This window comes from Ursus arctos, unplaced genomic scaffold, assembly GCF_023065955.2.
Source record: "Ursus arctos isolate Adak ecotype North America unplaced genomic scaffold, UrsArc2.0 scaffold_7, whole genome shotgun sequence".
NCBI lineage: Eukaryota > Metazoa > Chordata > Mammalia > Carnivora > Ursidae > Ursus > Ursus arctos.
In genome coordinates this window covers 25,887,753-25,910,710 of record NW_026623089.1, presented here as the reverse complement: position 1 = coordinate 25,910,710, position 22,958 = coordinate 25,887,753, and the positions used below count along the sequence as shown (strand labels likewise).

Below are 22,958 nucleotides of genomic sequence, written 5' to 3'. Positions count from 1 at the left end.
AACATTTCTGGCCTTCTCATAAGGTGCTCCTTTAGTGATTTTTTTCTATCCCTTTCTTCTAGGAGGGGTCAGACTCACACTTCGACTCTCACACTTCTTTTTCTTTAATTAATTTATTAATTTGAGAGAAAGCACAGGACAGAGGGGCAGAGAGAGACAGAGAGTCTTAAGCAGACTCTGGGCTGAGAGCAGAGCCCAACATGGGGTAGGATCTCACAACTCTAAGATCACAACCTAAGCAGAAACCAAGAGTCGGACGCTTAACGAACTGCGCCACCCAGGCACCCCTTGACTCTCACACTTCTATGTCATTTTTTAATCTATATATGAAACTCAGACTACTCATGGAGTTGGCACTTCGCATCCTCAAAGCTCAATCAACAGTCCTATGTATGCCAACCTTACTTAACATAGAAAGAGTCCTGATAGGATCTGAGTACCCACTCATTTTCTCTGTATAACCACCTGTACTGACCTGTGCTATTCTATTTTAATTTTTTGCATATCAAACTCTATCTCTAAGGCTTACCAAGAGTTAAAAGTTTTACTTGATCGCATTATTTATTCTGGGCCACATGGCAAAGTTGAACAAGTAAGGGCCCTGGAGTCGAACACTAGGGTTCAAACCATGGCTCCATCACCTTCCAGCAATGATCCCCAGTTTACTCATCTGTAAAATTCTCTTTACATGGCACACGTGAAAACATGGCATTCTTACAGCATTCCTGTCAGTATTAATGTACTTAGTGATGCACTTAGATGCCAGGCACATAGTAGAAATTCAATACACGGTAACTCTTTTTATAAGTATTATTCTGTTTTATATGCACTACTTATGTTCAAAATTTCAGAAGGCAAGTACCCCCTCAGGGTATGCAATTACTCTAACCCTCCCTGAAATGGTGGATTTCACAACAAAGGCTTGGACCATGGTCAATCAGCAGTTATGAAGACCCAAAGAAATCCTCAATCCAATCGCTAATAATTTGTCAGTTATCTTATATAGCTGGAGAATGTGACAGACTAAGCAACTGTTCTGTCCACTAACAACTTGATATGGAATACAATAGTTCATGTTTTAAAAATATTTGAGTCATAGAATTCTAGGGCCAAAAGGAACTTCAAGGGACATCTAGGATAGAAGAGTCCTTACGTTGGATCATACAGAAGACAATTCTTCAAGATATTCAGAAAAAAAAAAGCGTCCCGAGCTTTCCTCCCTCAATTGTTTTACTGAATTCATGACAACAATCTGTAAGAACATAACAACAATCTATATTAATTAATACATGATCATAATTTCTACCATGAGGGAGCTCACACTCATTCTCACCCTTGCTCTCTCTTTCTCCCTCTGAAGAACTGAAAGGTACCAGGCAGGGGTGAGCTTATTTCTCATTTTGGAACAAGAAACTAAGGAGTCAAGCTGTGTAGAATTGTCAGAGCTCCAGGCCTTACCATAAAGATCTCATCATACATCAGCACCACTTTTTCCTTCAGTGGTTTTTTGGAGGCTGATGATTTCCGGAGCAAACCCCCTCGTTTCTCCACCTGTGCCATGGTTAGAGAATCTGTGAAAAGAAAGCCACAGTCAGTGCTATAAATGCTCTCCAAGATGCTGGATAGTCTGTTGAAAAGCTCTCAATGGGAAATTTTTTAGGAAGAAGAAAAAATGATAAACAACCATGTACTAGATCTTGTGCATCTGTCCAACACCCCATCCCCTGAACAGGTAATTTCAAGGCTTAAATCATTACTTGGCCTACAGCAAAACACATTTTACATCTTTAAAACATGCCAGCAGACAAGGCTTACAGCAGATCCAAAACCAAGAAGGAAAGTGTAACTAGCTCCATTTATAATAGATCTGGCCATATATTTGAGGTTGATGGAAGGAAGGCTGCAAAGCACACATTGCCCACAGACTGATGGTGAAGTTAAATTTCAAGTATTGATTGAGCTTAGGACCATTAAGGCAGGAAGTGTGCTGCAGACTGATGTGCTCCATTGATTTCCCCAAAGTAAGTAGGTCCTCATCACTGCAAAGTACTTGGCCTTCACTGCCTCATAAATCACACTGCACTTGACTGTCTTCAGAAATTCCTCTAGAAAGAGACCCAAGGCAGAAAATAGCAGCTATAAGAACAAAAATTAAATCTGATTTCAAAATAACCTAATATAACAATATACTTCTTCAAATCTAATTATATATATTTATAACACTATTGCAGATTAAACCTCAGTGTATTTTTCAATTCTATATAAAAGTAATTCCATGAATCACGCCCAAATTTCCCATCTTGTTTCAAGGAATTTCAATTTTTTACAACTGAGAACTTAAAATCCCACAGGTCTCCACTGTGGATTTACACATTTCCCCTCACTTCCCAGATTCGTTCTACTGTTGACAAAATTCCTATCTCTCTCTTAAATTCTAGGCTCTAATTGTGAAACTTAATCTCACCCAATGGCAAGTATGGGCAGTAACATGGAGCCTGATTTTACTTCCAGACAAATCCAAAGCAGCAGAATAAAATTAATTTTGTTCAATGACTTTTGGAAAATATGTGCTATCTTTCAAATCAAAATCAAAATTTTATTTGAGGAAGAGATGCATCCAATAGCATAAAAGATTATATTTCAGATACTGTCTTTCTTTAATACATATAGCCAAAAAGGAGATTTACCTTTCAGCCAAAAAAACCACAAAGCACAGAAAATTTCTCCAACTAGATATGAAGCATCTTTAGCACAAGGACTACATCTTATCCACTTTCTATAAGCACTTGGCTCAGGGTATATGCTCAGTGTATGCTCATCACTGATTCTGATATAAGGTGGGGGGGGGGACCTGAAAGGTCCTAGATGTAACCTAAAATTTTATTAAGTCCTATCTCTATCAAGGCCTCACTAAATCCTCAAATCCCATTATGGTCCAGAGAAAACTGAAGGAAAAAATAACAACAACAACAACAACAGAGAGAAAGAGAAGATGCTTTTGGGCAATTTATACTATATTGATCATGGCTTTGTCTTAAAGCATGAAATACAGCCTCCGTTCAAAAGATTCCTGTGTCTTTTAAATAGGTTGTCAAGAGGAAGATGTCCTTATCGGGAGAAAATAAATTGGAAATCAACAGGATCTCATTAAAATAAATCAAAAGCAATGCAATTCTAAGCTTAGTGGATATAGATCTTTCATGTGTTCAGCTTCAACCAGCTGATTAGCGGGAATAGCAGGAACCACGAGTTCCTGGATGTGAAAAGCACCTGTTTACAAACAGGCCCCTCTGAGGATTTATAATTGGGTTCCAGCTAATCAATGTCCACCCCAAATCTAATAAACTCACTTTCCCTATTTCAGAATCAATACTTTCTAATAAGCAAAAGGGAATAGGAGAGGAGGGAAAAAACAATTCCAATCCAAAGTACCAAGTTTCCGAAGAAGTTAAATTATTTTCATCCCTCTCCCTCCATTTGAAGCAGGGGGAAATTCAGCCAAGGGCCTCATCTCATTACTCTCTGTCATCATCAGAGGCAATTGGAATTTACCACCCAAGCTTGTCTGAAATGTGACTGGAAACTAACAACACAGAGTCTCCTCCTGCCAGCACTTCTACCCATGGAACACAGAAAAGGTGTTCCGAGGGTGGTGGACTAAGAGAAGTGCAGAATCCCTAAAAGTTTTGGGGGGGACTTCAGAAATTAAGCCTCTACTCTTAAATTTGAAAGTAAAATATCTGACTGGTAGAGCACATCAGTAACGGGAGTGTAATTTATGTCCTCCCAGTGTTTTTCTCCTCTTTCACAGCCCTCCTCTTTGTAGAAAACCAGTAGCAGCTGAGGAGCAGCAAGGCCTAATCGACCAACCAACCAGCAGAACGGAGAACAGAATACAGGTGTCCGTCCTAACCACCTACATGACACTGAGTAAGTCACTGTGCGTCCTAGTTTCCGTACACATAAAACAAGGAGACTGAACTAGACATATCATTGAATGATTCTCTCAGCATCACTGAAATACCACAAATACATAAGAAACACCTAAATGTTGTAAAGCACCAGTTTAGGCACATGGGGTTACAAAGAGGAAACGACAGAACTGATCCTCAAGGACCTCACAATCTACTGGCAGAGACAGACACATAATAACCCCACAGCACAAGGCAAATCATGAGAAACAGAGTAAAAGTACAAAGAAAATGCTACGGTACCATGAGGAAGGGAAAGACACATTCTACGACTACACTATGACCTTTGTTGATCCGGGATTTTAAATCCTCCTGGCGAAGAAGCAAATACAGCAAAGCCACAGTAATCCCACAGAAATGTCATCTTAGACTTTAACACAGTTTCTCAGAAACAAGATATAATAGGCAGAGTATAAAAGAGAATCAGGCAACATATCAATACTAATTTCACCTACCATCAAACTTAGGAATGGTTTCAAATCCCCCCAACTCAATGGTAAATCAATGAAGTCATTTATTCCTAAACCTCAGGGACTGCTGGTCCCATGACCTGCAACACCACTTCTCTCTGAAAGACTCAAGTCATACAACTTTTTAAGAGTATCTTTAGGCAATCCAGCCACAAACGTCTTAAATGCACATCACTTCACATCCCTTCAGGATAAAATAACCAAGTATCAAGATTTTATTTTTATTTTTTTAAGAGAGAGAGAGAGCACAAGCGCGGGGTGTGGGGGTGGGCAGCATGCAGAGGGAGAGGGAAAAGCAGGCTGAGCAGACAGCCTGCTGTGGGGCTCAATCCCAGGACCTTGGGACCATGACCTGAGCCAAAGGTAGATGCTTAACCAACTGAGCCACCCAGGTGCCCCAAGATTTTAAAACCTAAAGCCAAACTCTTCCAATGTGTAATATGCAAGAAATGCTAGTTATAGTTAGCTATTCATTTATTGTCTTCTTGAACACAATATATGCCAACTCTAGTATCAGAAAGTTAATTTATTAGAAATTCATTCTAATTTCCAGAGAGTTAATAGTTAATCTACCAAAAGTCTTGGTATTGTATCTATATGAGATGATGGATGTTAACAAAACCTATTGAGGTAATCAATTCACAATATATGTAAATAAAACCATCATGCTATACACTTTACACACTGATGTATGTCAATTATTTTTCAATAAAACTGGAAAAAATCTAAAAACAAAACGTCTTGGGTTTTAGTCCCAATTCTTTTTTTTTTTAAGATTTTATTTTTATTTATTTATTTGACAGAGAGACAGCCAGTGAGAGAGCATACACAGCAGGGGGAGTGTGAGAGATGCCAGGATCACACCCTGAGCCGAAGGCAGACGCTTAACGACTGTGCCACCCAGGCGCCCCGTTTAGTCCCAATTCTTACACACTCATATATAACCTTTAGTTTTCTTTCCTTCCCTGGGCTTCAATTTGCCAATCTGTAAAAAGAAGCAGTGGCAAGGATATGCAGAAAAGGGAACCTCTGTGCCCTGCTGAGAATGTAAATTGGTACAGCCACTACAGAAAATAATATAGAAGTTCCTCAAAACATTAAAAATAAAACTATGATATGATCCAGCAGTCCCACTTCTGTGTATATATCTAAGGGAAACAAAATCACTGTCTTAAAGAGATATCTGCAGCCCAATGTTCACTGCAGCATTATTCACAATCGCCAAGATTTGGCAACAACCTAAGTATTTGTCAATGGATGAACGGATAAAGAAAATGTGGTATATATATACAATGGAATATTATTCAACCACAAAAAAGAAGGAAATCCTGCCATTTGCAACAATATGAATATGCTTATGTGAGGTGATGGATGAATGTATTCACTAACCTTATCATGGTAATCATTTCATGTGTTACCAAATCATCACATTGTATACCTTAAAGTCATATACCAATGTTATATATCAATCATAATCTCCATAATATATCAATTATATCTCAATAAACCAGGGAATTTAAAAAAAACCATGGAATAGCTCTCTATAGGCTTCCAAATTTAATGGCCTGTGGCTCTAGGTTCATACTGGTAACAGATTGTTAGCAAGTATCACCCTCTCTTCACTGTCGAGGCAGGCTCCAAAACACTATAGGTAGACGCTGAGGTAAACATCCTAAAACATTTCACCCAGTACATAAGAAAAGAAAAAGGAGAAGAAAATAAAAAAAGGAAAGGAGAAACAAAGAAAAAAAGAGAAAGGAAAGAAAGGAAGAAAGAACGAAAAGGAATAAAAACAAGTGTGCCCATCATCTAGAAAGAAATCATGCACAGATCAGGCATTCATTCACTCCACAGGTACTTACTGAGCACCTTTTAGGTGTTAAGCACTAGGGATAGAGCAGTGAACAAGACAGACAAGAGTTCTGCTTTCAGAAGAGTTTTCATTCTAGAGGGGGAAAGACAACAAACAAGTTGAGACAGTGATAAGTACCTTGAAGACAAATTATCGAAGGGGACTACATTAGACTGGAAGATTAAAGTAGGCCTCTATGACAAGTGATATGTGGGCAGATCAGAATAAGAGAAACAGCCATGTGAAAGTCTCAGGAGGGGCGCCTGCGTGGCACAGCGGTTAAGCATCTGCCTTCGGCTCAGGGCGTGATCCCGGCATTATGGGATCGAGCCCCACATCAGGCTCCTCCGCCGGGAGCCTGCTTCTTCCTCTCCCACTCCCCCTGCTTGTGTTCCCTCTCTCGCTGGCTGTCTCTATCTCTGTCAAATAAATAAATAAAATCTTAAAAAAAAAAAAAAGTCTCAGGAAAAGTGTTTCAGATAGAGGGAATGGCAAATGCAAAGGCTCCAAGACTTGAACATACTTGGCACGTTCAAGAAACAGAAATGCCAGAGTCCCTAGATTATAGTATAAACATTCCCTTTTTGAAATGTCGTTGTAAAGTTTTCTGAAGGGGCATTTCGTGTTTGTGTGAGTTTTTTTCTTACATAAAGAGACTTCAAATGCCCATCGGCAGAGTAGGAAGATTATAACATTTTCATATAATTAAGTACTACCCAGAATGAGGTTTTTTTTTTTTAAGATTTTATTTATTTATTTGACACAAAGAGAGACAGCCAGTGAGAGAGGGAACACAAGCAGGGGGAGTGGGAGAGGAAGAAGCAGGCTTCCAGTGGGGGAGCCTGATGTGGGGCTCGATCCCAGAACACTGGGATCACGCCCTGAGCCGAAGGCAGATGCTTAATGACTGAGCCACCCAGGCGCCCCAGAATGAGTTTTTTTAACCCAGAAATTTAAAAGAACAAATTATTGAAACTATTGATAAATTTCACAGATGCTGAATAAAAACCTCCAAAAGAAAAAAGTACAAATTATTCCAATTATATGAAGTTCAAAGACAGCAAAATTAATCTATGGTGACTGAGGCTGGAAAAATGGTTACCCTGGTGGGGAGGTGAGTGGGAAGTAGCACAAGAAAGCCTTCTTAGATGCTGAAAACATGCTCTATCTTGATTGGAGTGGAGGTCACACAAATGTGTACAAGTGTAAAAAAAATTCAAGTTGTACACCTTACATTATGTAAACTAACCCTCAATCTAAAAAAAAAAAACAAAATACCAGTGCATTCATACATATATGAAAATTAACAGCACTCATGCAGAACACTAGAACAGAGGCTAGTAGGGATCCTGACTTGTACACTCAGGACACCAATCAAAAATAACAATCAGGGGCACGTGGGTGGCTCTCCATTTAGGCTCAGGTCATGTTCCCAGGGTTGTGGGATCGAGCCCTCGCTGGGCTCGTGTTCAGCTCTGAGTGTGAGCACTGAGCGTGCAATCTGCTTATCCCTCTCCCTTGCCACCCACCCCCGTTTGCACACTTGCGCACTCTCCCTCTCTCTCCCTCTCTCTCTCAAATAAATAAAATCTTAAAAACAAAAATAGAGTTAACACTTGCTTAGCACTTACTATGCACCAGGCACTGTTCTAACCATCTCATACACATTAATTGGTTTTATCCTCACAGACCTATGATCCAGGAACTTTACAATAAGAAAACTAAAGCATAATGTGGTTTAAAAAAATTGCCAACATGAGAGTAGGGACTCAAACCCAGATGGCCACATGTTAGAACTGTTCTTGTTTTGAAGTTTTTATTTATTTATTTATTTATTTATTTAGAGAGAGAGAGAGTGCACATGAGCGGGAAGAGCAGATGGAGAACAGAGAGAATCCCAAGCAGGCTCCACACTCAGCACCAAGCCAGTCAAGAGTCGAACACTGGGGCACCTGGGTGGCTTAGTCGATTAAGTGTCTGTCTTCAGCTCAGGTCATGATCCCAGAGTCCAAGGATTGAGCCCTGCATCAGGTTCTATGCTCAGCAGGGAGTCTGCTTCTCCCTTTGCCCCTCACCCTTCTCATGCTCTCTCTCGCTCTCTCTTAAATAAATATCTAAAAAAAAAAAAAAGAAAAGAGTTGAACACTTAACTGACTGAGCCACGCAGGTCAGTTAGAGTCCCTCTTCTTTTTTTTTTTTTTTAAGATTTTATTTATTTGACAGAGAGAGACACAGAGAGAGGGGGAACACAAGCTGGGCGAGTGGGAGAGGGAGAAGCAGGCTTCCCACTGAGCAGAGAGCCCGATGCGGGGCTCGATCCCAGGACCCTGGGATCATGATCTGAGCCGAAGGCAGATGCCCAACAACTGAACCACCCAGGCGCCCCTAGAGTCCCTCTTCTTAACCACTATGCTACACTGTCTCTCAAAAGGCAGAGGAGTGGGCAGAAGTGGTGTAATCTACACATAAACCTGAGGCTCTACAGAGAAACTGCGACCAGGTTCCAGGTGAGTGAGGAGGAAGAGTATACACTCACTGACCTTAATGAACAAACTTTGGGGTGTCCAGATATCTTGAGTTTCAACACTCTAGTCTGCCAGTAGGTAAAGGTGCCACCGTAAATAGTAAAAGATACACACGCATGACTGACACATGCATATGTATATAAATATTGATAACGGTAAAGGGATATACAAATGAATAGAATGGTAGAAAACTTGGAAGAAAACACTGGAGAGGAATCTGTCTAGTAAAGCTGATAGATGTATTCAATATGGTAACTGAAAAAAAAAAACAGCTGAAACACACTAATATCCACTACAAGATTTAATTGATAATATTTTGAGCTTAGCCACTGCTCTGAGGATAATCCTCCACCAAAATTTGATAATGAATGGAAAGATACAGTAAGACAGAAAGACGAAACGGAGGGTAAGTCAAGTATAAATCTGTACAGCCCTGAGCTTAGGGCAGATTATGCTTTCCCATCACAGAGCTGCAACCAATTGTTGCAGAACCTCCTGAGGTGCCTCCTGAAAATACAGATCCCTGAGCCCCCTGTCCCCACTACTGAAACACACTTGTCAAGATAAGGACTAGGGGTCTACATTTGTTTTTTGTTGGTTTTTTTTTTCTTATGTATGTATGTATGTATGTATGTATGATAGTTGACACTAAGGGTCTAGATTGTTAATAAGCACCCCAGATCAGTGGTTCTCAACTGTGGCAATTTTGCCATCCAGGGAACATCAATGCCCGGAGACATTTTTTGCTGTCACAACTGGGAAAGGAGATACTACTGGCATCTACTAGGCAGACGCCAGGGATGCTGCTAAACATCCTACAATGCACTGGACAGTTCCCACAACAAAGAATCATCTGGCCCAAAAGATCAATAGCACTGAGATTGCAAAACCCTGCCCCAAGTCATTCTGAGGCTCACTAAAGTTTGAGAAGTACTCATTAAAGCCTTAAACTCAACAAATGCTTTGAAAGGAGCATCTGTACATAAGACAATTTTGAGAGCACGAATAAAACTTGTCACCTCTAGAAAAGACACTAGAACAAGGCTCACCCACTCCCAGCTCATTCGACCTTAGCCGAGTTTGTCCATCTGAGAAAAATCCCTGCAAGACACACTGATTATAGTAATCCACAATGCTTAGTGAAGAAGATGAAAATCCTATCTGCCCAGAAGCTGTGTGTGAGTCAAATGCCACCATTGTCTGATCGCTGGCCATTCACCCAATACACAAGAGGAAGCAATATGTTTATAAAGCGAGAAATATAGTCTCCTGCCCGGGCTCTCCTACAAGTCCCCTAGCTCCTCAAGAAGCAAGTGTGTGTGTGTGTGTGTGTGTGTGTGTGTGTGTGTCTAATCCTTAGGCAGAGGTTATCTGCTCCCTAAGTTCTTCTGCAAGGCATATACACTCCCTGGAAGTAAATACTAGCACTATAAGCATTTAAGAGAAGGCAGGGCATTTCTACTTCCAAACCCTAATGCTTAACTTCTCAAACTAGTTCCTAACATACCTCTTCCTTTCTGAAGGCCCAAGGATTTAGTTTACTTGCTGGATTCACATCCTACTGTTTCACATGATTCCCTGACACAGCTTATCTCATAGCATGGGACACAGGTTCCCTCAATTCCACCCCACACTGGCCCTAAAACAAGCATGTACATCTTTCTATTTTAACGGATTTTTAAAGCTAGGTACTCCAAGTCTCTCATATCTTTGAAATGAGAACAGAATGAGGCCTGCACTCATGAAGCCACCTCTTCGAATTCCCTTTATGGACAGGCCACCATCCCCTTATGCTATCACTTTTCTTAAGTTCTGGAGATGGAATTCATCACTCATTCCTCCAAGCACAGCCTCCCAATCGAGGTGATATATAATAAATAACACTACTGAATATTCACTATATACTTGGCACTGTTCTAAGTGCTTTAAATATACTGTATTTAGTCCTTACAACGACCAGGTAAAGTAGGTACTATTACCATGACTTTACAATGAGGATTTCACTTTGCCCAAAGTAAAAGAGCCGCTAGATCTTTCTCTCTGATAGCCCTTCTCCCTATCAGAATAACCCATTAGTGCAAAAAATCAGGTATTGACTAACAGAATACTCAAAATCCAGATTCAGTTAAAGTTCTCTGGAAACTCCAAACTGATATCCATAATATCAACATTCCCACCCTATCCAAGAAAAGTCAGTCAACTCAGGACACTGATAAGCACCATCCCTATTTTTCTAATTACTAGGACAGAACCAGCCTGATTCAGTAGGTATAAGAGCCACTATAGGGCGGCATCCTCATCTTGTATGTCCTTGGACAGAGCTCATCTCAGACTGGGTGTTTAGCCTATACTTGAAAGTGGAAGTAATTCAGGGACTTTCCCAAGACTAAGCAGTTAAGTGGCAAAGCCAGGAATTTCCCAATCCTTACTGTAGGTATCAGCCACTGTCTGCATCTAGCAGAGATGAAGTAGCTTCACAGAAGAGAATTCAAGCCAGTCCCAACAGAATCTATGGAGTCTGCCTACTTGCACTAACTAATAATACAGCTGAAGAGACTTAAATAAACATGACTACCTCAGCTTCCCTTTCAAATTCTTTTATACAAGACGGAATGCACCTGCACCTTCATAAGGAGGAACCAACTCCAAACTGACAGGATTTCAGGCAACTTTGATTGAAAATCACGTTTTTCTGACATCTCCCAAAATGAGAATTCATTGTAAGATCCTCTTCTCAATGAGCAGGAGCCTCCTGTAAATTAATACTGTCTATCTCCTGTTCAAGCCCTGAACTTCCTCAAGCAGCACAACGTCACTCATAGCTTCTTCCTTTCCTTTCCTGTTGAACCATACAAGCCTCATGAATACCACCTAAGTATAAAATGAAAATTCTCAGACTCCCATAATCTTCTTAAAAGAAAGCCCAAAAGGTAACTGCAACCTTATAAAGTAAATGGATTTCCTGCTGGCTTAATAACTAACATTTATCAGACTTTATAATAGCACAGCCATAGTATAAGACAAAAAGGGGTCCCAAAATTACTAAATTATGGTCCCTGCCTTGAGAAGCTCATTGTTAAATGGAAGAAGTACATATTCTGATTCTTCCTTATAAACAAAAAAAAATAAACATTATTTTTCCCAGGATTTTTTTCATATTTGCCCTCACTTACTTAGAGCTATTGCCAAGATATTAAGCTCACCAGGGCCTCCTTACTCCCAGCTGCCTACTAACATCTCCATGTTCACACCTCACAAGCAACTTGATCTCGGCATACCAGACTATCTCCCTTATACTGCTTTCCATAGTCGCCCCAGCCCTTAAAAAATCTGCTCTACTTTTTCTAATCCATATCCTGGTCAATGAAATTCCCATTCACCACTCAAATTAGAAACCTTAGGGGCGCCTGGGTGGCGCAGTCGTTAAGCGTCTGCCTTCGGCTCAGGGCGTGATCCCGGCGTTCTGGGATCGAGCCCCACATCAGGCTTCTCCGCTATGAGCCTGCTTCTTCCTCTCCCACTCCCCCTGCTGTGTTCCCTCTCTCGCTGGCTGTCTCTATCTCTGTCTAATAAATAAATAAAATCTTTAAAAAAAAGAAAAAAAAGAAACCTTAGCCTACTCTCTCTCCCTAGTCACTAAGTCATGTTGCATCTGTCTCAGAAATAACTTCTAAAATCCATTCCCCTCCTCTTCCTTCCCACTGCCACACTTTAATCAGACTCTCGGTCAACTGCCCACTCTAATTAGTCTCACTGCTTCATTTCTCACTACTTTAATCCACTTCTGTCACTCCCTAACATAAAAAACTGCAATGGTTCCCTACTCTCTTTTAGTGTGACCTCCCGGCAATTTCCCCACCAAATTTTTGGGACAAATTTTCGACACTTAAACATCATGTTATTTTTTCTCTTCACACTTTCACTATCCCTTTGTGCATGCTGTGCTCAACTGGAATGCCTTGCCTTATTTGTACAAGCTCCTACTCATCCTTCAAAACCCAACTCGGAATCTCCTCCCTGCAAAAATATCCCTGACTCTCCCACACATGGCAGTATTCCCTTAACACTGTATAAATTCCTTTATGTGGATATGTAACACACAGCACTACGATTTTCATAGGAAGATGTTTCTCTGATGTCCTTGAGGAAAGATACTCATATTTCTAACCCCAGTGCCAGTTACATAGTACATACTCAATAAATGTGTGTTGAGTAAACAGTTCACCTTCATATATCCTGGACCAGCTTGTGATTTGGCTGTTTTCCCCCAAATTTTATGGATTTTTGAACCTAACTCTATGTGAGATTCCAACTTTGAGTTTTCAAGGCTTTTTTTAAATTACATTATACAAATGTTGAACAAATGAGTGAATTATAATACCTAAACATAGGATGAAGAAGTCTTAAAGGCTTCCCTATTCACTAAGAATGGAAATTCCCCCTTTACAATCCTAACAAGAAGATCCCACCTTTCTCTAGACTGATTGATCTGCTATCCCAAAAGCTTTCACATAGGAAATACTGTGCACACAGATCCAGCCGAAGAAACGCCCCAAATACTTTCAATTAACTTGTGCTAAGGACAGGGTTTACAAACCATAGTTGCCCTGGTTTACAAAGTCACTGAGAGCTGAGAATAGCGGAGAAACCGCTCTCACTAAGCTCAAAACTTTTTCTGGAAAGAACTGGGGAGGGTCTGATGACCCAGAAGCATTTTTCGAGTCCGGCTCTAGTTCCTACTTCCCCAGTCTCCAGAGGCAGCACTCCTCGGTTCAGCCTCTGATAGCTCTCCTTCCCCAGGGAACCAGCTTTTTCTCCTTAATTCTTCCCCACACCTGTCTGGGAACAGGTTCGTTTCCCAGGATCGCTTCAAGTAACCCCAAGAAAACACGGCAGCTTCACTGATTCTGTGTATAGGGTGGGCTGAAGCCCATCGGTCAGAGACTGAAAAGAGGGGCAGGTAGAGGGTCCTTCCAGGACAACTGAAGACTTCAAGAGACCGGCCTGTCTCTAATCCTTCTCAGAGGTCCTGCCCAAAGCCCTCATCCCAAGGCCGGGCTGGACTGGGCCGCAGGCCTCCCTGGGGCGGCGAGAACCTGAGCGCGAGAGGCTCTGGAAGCTGCTTGAGGCGTCGGGATCAGCCCCATGCTGGGGTCAAAGGTCAATATCTCGGCCGCCAAGACGGCACAGAGAAGTGCAGGAAGGCCGCGACAGACACCGGAAGGTCAGAGGGACCAGCCGCTGCAGAAGCAAAATGCTTCTCGCTCCGCTCCACCGCCCAGGCCCAGCCTTCCAGCCGCACGCAGCCTCAGCCCGCCTCAGCAGCTGTCCTCCCTCCCTCTCCCCCCGTCACCACCGTCGTCCCCTAGGCGAGCGTAGGCCCCGCCCCTAGAGCCGCTTCGGGGCCAAGGCCTAGTCCGGCAGGAGCTGCAGGGGTTGGCCGGGTTGGGGGACCGGCCCGGGCCGGCGCCGCTTACCGACCCCTGGCTCCTCCTCCACCACCCGCGCCGCTCCCAGGCCCGCTCGCTCCCGACGCCACCGACGCCGCCGCTCCTCTGGGCTCACGGATGCGCTCCCGACCTCCACCGACCCTTCCCCCAGTCCCACAGTGCCCCGCCGGGTCCTAAAGCCCGCTGCGTGATAGGTACGTCCACGCCCGTTTCCTGAGGCAGGCTCAGACCACGGTTCCCAGCAAGCATCACAAGGACTACAACTCCCGAAATGCACCGCGAGAAAGACATTAGCAAAAGAACTATCTGTTGAGTGTCTCCTGGATGCAAGTTGCAATAGCAGTTTTTTTAAATATAGGCGAGTTATACATATACACTTTTTAAATACATTGGACCCTGAACTGGGCAATTGCATTCTAGGAATAAAAATGTATATGTTCTATGGGGCACCTGCCAGACTCCGTGAGTTAAGCTCGGACTTTGTCTCCACTCAGATCTTGATCTCAGTGTCCTGAGTTCAGGCCCCGCATTAGGCTCCACGCTGGGTGGTGAGCCTACTTAAAAAATAATAATAATGAGGTATATGTTCCAGGATGTTTATTGCAACTTTGTAAATGAAAAATAAGAAACAGATCCATTCAATAAATATGTACTGTGTGCCTACTGTGTGTAAAGCACCATGTGTTAACTGGGCAGGTAACTTCTGTTGAGTCTCAGTTTTCTCTATGCAAAATGGAAGATTAAAAAAAGGCTGGGCAGTGTGTGTGCGCGCGTGTGCATATGAATGAATAAAGTCATTCAATCCTTTTTTTTTTTTTAAGATTTTATTTTTAAGTGATCTCTACACCCGGTGTGCCTGGGTGGCTCAGTCGGTTAAGTGTCTGTCTTTGGCTCAGGTCATGATCCCTGCGTCCTGGAATCGAATCCCGAATTGAGCTCCTTGCTCAGCAGCGAGCCTGCTTCTCCCTCTGCCTGTCACTCCCTCTGCTTGTGCTCTCTTGCTCTCTCTCTGACAAATAGGTAAATAAAATCTTAAAGAAAGTAATCTCTACACCAAACTTGGGACTTGAACCTACAGCCCAGAGATCAAGAGTCACATTCCCCACCAACTGAGCCAGCCAGGCACCCCAAGTTATTCAATCCTTATAATGACTTTATGAAGTAAATACTTCACAGGTGAGAAAAAGGTATAATTAGATAGCTTGCCTAATGCTCCGGAGTTAATAAGAGGTGAAGAAGAATTTGAACACAAATCTATCAGGAAAGTGATCTTAAAGACTTAAAAGCTCAGGTTCTTTTTTGGAAGATTTTTATTTTTTCTTGTCTATTTACACAGTAGTGTATTATGAGATTATGGTAAAAAGGTGTACCTTAATAGAATATTAGAAAGGGTGAGAAGGAGCAAAAGGAAAGTATCTTGAGGGAAACCCCAGTAGTTCCTGAACACCAGTTAGAAATCTCCTGTCCAGCTGAACAAACCCCTTTCCATACCTGATTTCCTTTTTTTTTTTTTAGATTCTTTTATTTATTTATTTATTTGAGAGAGAGAGAGAGAGAGAGTACAAGCGGGGAGGAGGGGCAGAGGCAGAGGGAGAAGCAGATTCCCCACTGCACAGGGAGACTGACTTAGGGTTCCATCCCAGGACCCTGAGATCATGACCTGAGCCAAAGGCAGACTCTTAACCAACTGAGCCACCCAAGCACCCCCATACCTGATTTCCTTTTAACAAATGTTTGTTGAGCACCTACTGATTACCCAATTCTGGGAGTAGTAAAAATAATAGTTATTAATACAATGCTGAGATTATGTTATAACAAAGTGGAAGATAGATATACAATTAACGGTTTTAAATATCAGACAATGAGTTATCGAGATCAGGCTTAGGAAGGCTCAAGTTATAAATGCTCTGAAAATTCAGAGAAAGGAAAATTCTGTGTCAGTCTCTGGAGGCTTCCTGGGGGAAGGTGAAGATCCACTCCTCTAAGTCAAGTCATAGGGGAGAGGGTATAAGGGTGAAGCAACATAATACACTGTCCATGTCTACGTCCAGGAAGTTAATTAAATACAGATTCAGACAAGAGTTAAGTTTAGAAGGCCATACACTGAAGAGGTAAGAGCACGACCTCTGGAACACTGTGGGAATAAATCCTGACTGCTACCTACTTGCTGTTTGACTTTGGATAATTACTTGAGCTGTTTAAACCTTAATTTCAGGGTGCCTGGGTGGCTCAGCCAGAAGAGTATGTGACTCTTGATCTTGGGTCATGAGTTCAAGCTCCACATTTGGTGTAGAGATTACTAAAAATAAATAAACTTCAATCAATCAATCTTAATTTCCTACCTGAAAAATGGGGATAATAAAAGGCCAATGTCATATTGGTTTGGTTATCCAGCCCTGAACCCATCCTCTCCTATTCTGGGAACCTCTTTCTTTGGGTAGTCTTGGCAGAAAACCAGACCCTGAGTAACCAAGGTAAATGAGTTCATGTGACCTGGGCTTGGCCACTAGGTGAGGTTTCCAGGGGCTTTGACTCTTGGCCAAAAGATTCAAAGATGGGGGCACCTGGGTGGCGTAGAGTTGAGCATCCAACTCTTTGTTTCAGCTCAGGTCATGATCTCATGGTTGTGATCTCACCGTCATGGGATTGTGCTTGGGATTCTCTCTCCCTTTCCCTCTGCTCCTCCCACTCATTCTCTCTCTCCCTCCCTCTTCTCTGAGATGGATAAACAAATCCTTAAAAAAAAAAAAGATGCAAAGATGAAGGGATGGTCAGAATTCATTCATAACACATATATCCTAGCCAAATGGTTCCTGCTTAAAACAGTTGTGCTTCCTATTTCTCAGTCTTCAGAGAGTGTCTTGCTTCCTGCTCATTTTCCAAGCTGAACCTCCTGTCTCCGACATGTTCTGTGGGCCTCTTACGTTCTAATAAATTTCACTTTTCCTTAAGATAGCCTATTTCTGTAACTATTCTGTAACTCTTAGCCAAAAGGTTCCTAAGGGATATCATACACATAGACATGTGCTTACTCAGGCTTACTCATTCCTTTGCCAAACATCTATTGAAGTCTTTCTTTGTGCCAGGGTCTAATCTAAAAGTGAGGATACAAAGATGAAAGAAATCCTATGACAACTAGGAACAGCTGGAGGAGGAGCAAATTTGGGCAGGAAGGTGATGTTTAGGACACGTTGAGATTGAAATGTCTGTCAGACATTCAGCCAGAAATATTTAGTAGACATGTAGGTACCCTTTACTGGTGCTCAGCAGAGATATCTAGGCTGTAGATAAATATTTTTGAGCCATTGACTTAGTTCAAACCATGAGAAGGGAATGGCCTAGGAAGAGGGCGAAGGAAGGAAAGAAAAAAGAAAGAAAGAAAGAAAGAAAGAAAGAAAGAAAGAAAGAAAGAAAGAAAAGGAAAGGGGGAAGGAAGGAAGGAAGGAAGGAAGGAAGGAAGGAAGGAAGGAAGGAAGGAAGGGCGATTCGAAGAAATAGGGGTACCTGGGTGGTTCAGTCAGTTAAGCCCCCGACTCTTGGTTTCAGCTCGGGTCAATGTCTCAGCGCCATGAGATCGAGTCCAATGTCAGGCAAATGCTAGAGAATCTTTGCAAGAAACTTGATTAAAGGGAAGAGGAGACAAAGCCACAGTGGTAGAGGTAGTGGAGAGATGAAGATGAAAGACTGACTTCTAAGACTGGACAGACTATAGAGCGTTTCTATGCTGAGAGCAAGAGGACAGAATGAGGCTGATGAAATACAAATGGATGCAAATTCTCACTGAAGCTGTTGGGAGAAGGAGGGAGAAGCAGAGTTCATGAAGGGGAATTGGATTTGGAGGGAGAAGGAATACACTTGAGAAGGCAGTCGGTTAGGAAAGACCCCTGCATATCAATTTGTAGGTGTTGCTAGAGAAATTACACACACTCAGTGCCTCTAAACTATGTTTTAATTTTGTTTCCTAGCAAATTCTGTTTTGGTGATGAATTGTTGATACAGTAAAGTGGAATGGTACAAGGACTCTGGACTCAGATTGCTTGCGATGGAAATCCCACCTCTACCTGCTGAATGGCTGTATGATCTTGGTCAATTCACTTAATCTCTCTGTGCTTCATTTCCATATCTGTGCGAGGGGATTGTTGCAGGGGGAGGGTTTGGGGCATTTACACAGTAAGTGCCATAGAAGTATTAATTGTTATTATTTTCCACTAGATAGTCAATTCCATGAGGTTGAAGCTTTCTGTTTTGTTCAGGCCTCTCTACTCAGGAGGGCACTTAGTAGGTGCTCAATAAAAATTTAATGACTAACTTAATGAAGGAGTTGGGGTGAAAGAGAGGCTTGGAGGGAAGGAAAGCCTTGGGAGTATGACACTTTCAGTTCAGGGCTCAGCCTGAGAGATTCCTGAGTAAGGCTCTGCGCTTCCTGGGGCTTGGGGCGTCAGGCCTACAACCTGACTCAAGGAGCGTGGGCAGTGCTGGCCAGGAAGGAGGCGCTGAGACCCGTGGGTGCTCGAGAGGCTCCTCTCCCGCGAGGCTCCCGTGGCTCCTCCCCTGGCGGGCGGGGTCGCGCCGGCGGGGCGTGAATGGGGCGGAGCCCTGAGCTAGCCTGGCGGGGCGGGGCGGAACCGACTCTCAGGCCTGGCCTCGGCTCACCTCATCGACGGGGGACGGAAGTCTCAGCCCGGCTGGGTCTGGCCCCCGGGAACCCCCGACCAAGCACCGAGCCTCTCCCCACCGGGCGGCCAGGCCCGGTCGTGCTCCCGCGCGGACGAACTATGAAGCGTATGGGGACTTTGCGCCTGCTTTCGGACCTCAGCCACTTTAGCGGCGCGGCCCGGCTCCGAGAGTTGCTGGCCGGGGACCCAGCGGTAAGAGTGCGCTGCAGCCCAGACGGCCGCCACCTGCTGCTGCTGCGACCCCCGGGGTCGCCGAGCCCGCAGCTGTTGGTCGCGGCGCGTGGCCCCGGCACGGAGCTGGAGCGTGCCTGGCCGGCTGGCCACCCCTCACCGCTAGATGCTTTCTTCCTGCCGTGGCCGGTGCGACCGGCGCTGGTCCTGGTCTGGGAGAGTGGCCTAACTGAGGTGTGGGGCGCGGGAGTGGGGCCTGGCTGGCGGCTGCTGTGGAGCACGGAGCTGTGTCCGGGCGGTGGAGCCCGCGTGGTGGCCGTGGCGGCGCCCCGAGGCCGCCTGGTGTGGTGCGAGGAGCGTCAGGATGGCGCTGAGGGCTGTCTAGGGCCGCCTCCTGCTTTCAGCTACTGCGTGTGCGTCCGAACCCTGGAGCCCAGCGGGGAGGCCGGCACCAACCTGGGCCGCACACACATCCTGCTGCACCACTGCCCCTCTTTCGGGCTGCTGGCCTCCCGCAAGGACCTCTTCTTGGTGCCCACTGCCACTACCTGGCCTGGCATGAGTCACATTCTGCTCATTTGGAGCCCAGGCAAGGGCAAGGTGATGGTGGTTGCCCCATGGCTTGGCCTCTCCCACAGTAAGAGCCTGAATCCCGGACGAGGGGACACATGGGACTTCCGGACACTGCTCCGAGGCCTTCCTGGGCTGCTGTCCCCCATGGAGCCATTGACTGTACATACCTGGGCCCCAACTCCCCAGGGCCTGTTATTGCTTGACTTCAGGGGCACTGTGAGCCTGGTGCAGTCCCATGGTGGTACTCGGGCTGTGGGCACGCTGCAGGAGGCACCTGTAGGCCTGGCAGGGTCTGCAGCACTGGGAACATTTCATGGGACTCTGGCTTGTGTGCTGGGCTCCACATTGGAACTGCTGGACATGGGCAGTGGGCAGCTGCTGGAGAGAAAGGTCCTAAGTACAGACCGAGTACATTTACTGGCACCCCCAGCCCCTGGCACGGAGGATGAGGAAGAGCTGGAGACCTGGGGGGGTCTTCGTTTGCTTTCAGCCTTGGGTCTGTTTCGAATAGGCTGGAAAGCGCCACAGGGTCTTGAGGTACCTTCAGCTGAAGACCTGGTGTTTGAGGAGGCCTGTGAGTACTACCAGCGACGGAGCCTGCGGGGTGCCCAGCTCACCCCCGAGGAACTGAGACACAACAGCACATTCCGGGCACCTCAGGCGCTGGCCTCCATTCTCCAGGGACATGTGTCCCCATCTGCACTGTTGACCACACTGAGGGCTGAGCTTCGAGATTACCGGGCCTTAGATCAGCTCAAAGCCCACCTGGTAGCTGGGGACGATGAGGAGGCTGGCTGGACTGAGCTGGCAGAGCACGAAGTGGCACGCCTGCTGAGGACTGAATTGGTGGGAGCCCAGCTGGCCCAACTCAACACTGTTTTCCAAGCCCTTCCTACAGCAGCCTGGGGTGCCATCCTCAGGGCCCTGCAGCTCCAGCCAGACAGGAATGGCAGGCTGAGGTCCCATGCTCCTCCTGATGTGTGGAAGAAGGTACTAGGAGGTACTTCAGCTGGAAAGGAACCCCCCAATGGGATACTGCCCCTCTTTGAACTCCTGTGCCAATGCCTCTGCCGGCTGGAGCCGCAATGGCTGCCACCCTTTGTGGAGCTGGCACAGCAGCAGGGTGGGCCGGGCTGGGGGGCAGGGGGCCCAGGGCTGCCCCTGTATCGTCGAGCCCTGGCAGTCCTAGGTGAGGAGGGCACCAGGTCCGAGGCACTGGAGCTGGAGCTGCTCTTGGGCAGCGGGCGGCCCAAAGCTGTACTCCAAGCCGTGGGACAGCTAGTCCAAAAGGAGCAGTGGGAGCGGGCTCTAGAGGCAGGCCTGGCCCTTGGCCCCTCCAGCCCCCTGCTTCGAAGTGAGATCTTCAAACTGCTGTTGGCCGAATTTGCCCGGCACCGTCGACTTGACGCTTACCTGCCTCTCCTTTGCCGCCTGTGCCCACCAGACCTGGCTCCAACTGAGCTCCTGCTTTTACTACGGACACACCTCCCAGATGAGTTGGAGCCCCCCACCCCATTCCCTGAGCCTGGAACAGAGCCCCCTCTCACTGTGGGCTTGCTCAGAGCCCTGCTGGAGCAGACTGGGGCTCAAGGACGGCCCTCGGGCCCAGTTCTAAGCCTGTATGAGGACATCCTATGGGACCCAGGCACTCCACCCCCCACCCCACCCCGGGGACCTGTGACTACTCTCCAGGCATCAGACCACCCAGGCTTGGAGGCCTGGCCACCATCCGGACAGGGCCTCTGTGTGACTGACACAGGCTGAAAATCATTTTTAAGACATAGCAATCAGGGAAGGTGCCTGGGAGTTGGTGGAGAACTAGGGTGGGGGACCTATGTGTGCAATACTTTTCTCTCTTCTGAGGCACTTTTGAAATATATATATATGGTAAATACTGTGATACAATAAATATATTTGGTCTTTGTCCTCAGGTTATGGTGCTGGCACAGAACTCCTAAAACCCTTGGAATTTCCTGATAGGTGTGTCTTTTGTTATTCATAAGCAGCCTCTTTAGATCACATCCGCATTTATGCTAATGAGGTAACAAGGTGGGCGTATCCACCCTAAGGATGGGACTGGTCACCTGAAAGACCAAGTGATGAGAGGGCTGGAACTTTCAGCCCCATCCCCAACATCCTAGGAGGGGAGGGGGGCTAGAGATTGAACTCTATAGAAACTCCTGAATGAGGAAATTTGGTGAGCACATCAAGGTGCTGGGAGGGTGAGACCCCCAGAGAGGGCATGGCAGCTGCACACAGCCCCTCCCCCCAACCTAGGCCTTGCCCTATGTATCTCTTCCATCTGGCTGCTCCTGAATTGTATCCTTTGTAATAAACTCATACATGTAATTAAAATACTTCCCCAAATTCTGTGAACCATTCTAGCAAATTGTCAAACCAATTTATAGCGTGGGAATTCCCAGTTTATAGGCGGTTGGTCTGAAGTACAGTGACTTGCAACTGGCTTCTGAAGTGGGGTCAGTCTTGCGGGACTGAGACCTTAACCTGTGGGTTCTGCGTTAACTCCAGGTAGTTAGTGTCAGAATTGAACTGACATGTGGGACACCCAATTGGTATCTATAGAGAATTAGTTATCGGTGTTGGAAAACACTCCAGAAATAAACACACAGGTTGTGTATTTTTGAACAGCTGAGGGTCTCAGAGGGTTGTGAGTAATGGAGGGAGCAGTTGAATCTGAATTTGTTGGCTGAAGTGGCCACTTCTATTAATAAAATACATTTATGAGTATTTAATATATGCCAGACACTCTGCTGGTCTTTAAAAATTCCCTCATTTAATGCTTCTAATAACCCCAGAGGAAAAGTGCTAATAGTATCCACATTTTGACAAGTGAGGAAATAAAGGGTTAGAAAGATTACTTGACCAAGGTCATCAACTAGAAAGTAGCAACTCTAAGATTTGAGCTGCTTCACTGTACAGTCCAGTAGCTGCTACCCCCTTGGGCTTGAGCACTCCTCATTCCTGGTTTAATGCTAGTTCTGTTGCCTGTTGTGAGGAGAGGGGTCTGCAGAGCTGCGCGCTTTCTTCCCCCAAGACTTCTGAAACCAAGTAGGAATTGTGATGGGCAAGGGGCCCATGCCTGTCTTCCCCCAGGATTCCTGGAGCAGCCAGCCCCTGGTTGAGGGAAGAGTTGCCACAGACAGGAGAGCTATGTGCAGAGCCCTTTGGCTTAGTAACAAGAGGCATTGAAGCAGGGTTGCTTGGAGGGCCCCACATGGCTGCTGGTTCCCTAAGCAGAGAAATAAAACC

General features: G+C 45.1%; 2 protein-coding genes across 7 annotated transcripts in view; one reads left to right on the top strand and one right to left on the bottom strand.

Annotated features, from left to right (window-relative positions):
* Positions 1–14,477, bottom strand: part of ARMH3 (armadillo like helical domain containing 3) — a 175,715-nt gene extending 161,238 nt beyond the window's left edge. For 2 of the 6 annotated variants that reach the window (XM_048218937.2, XM_057308397.1), the window contains exons 1-2: positions 14,296–14,428; positions 1,459–1,571 (exon numbers count right to left, since the gene is read on the bottom strand). In XM_048218937.2, the coding sequence (XP_048074894.1) occupies positions 1,459–1,560 (102 nt within the window). In that variant the 5' untranslated portion in view covers positions 1,561–1,571; positions 14,296–14,428. Of the gene's footprint in view, positions 1–1,458; positions 1,572–6,303; positions 6,387–14,295 lie in introns of all 6 variants that reach the window. The other 4 variants (XM_044382055.3, XM_057308395.1, XM_057308396.1 and 1 more) reach the window with 4 other exon arrangements.
* A 4,405-nt stretch (positions 14,478–18,882) lies between these two features.
* On the top strand, positions 18,883–21,618 carry HPS6 (HPS6 biogenesis of lysosomal organelles complex 2 subunit 3). Its single transcript, XM_026493959.4, has one exon. It carries the CDS (start codon positions 19,044–19,046, stop codon positions 21,450–21,452), a length of 2,409 nt encoding a protein of 802 aa, XP_026349744.1. The 5' UTR covers positions 18,883–19,043; the 3' UTR covers positions 21,453–21,618.
* Positions 21,619–22,958: the final 1,340 nt, after the last annotated feature.

What these genes read in the sequence shown, in the direction of transcription:
- HPS6 (XM_026493959.4), top strand. Translation starts at nt 19,044, where the DNA reads ATGAAGCGTATGGGGACTTTGCGCCTGCTTTCGGACCTCAGCCACTTT.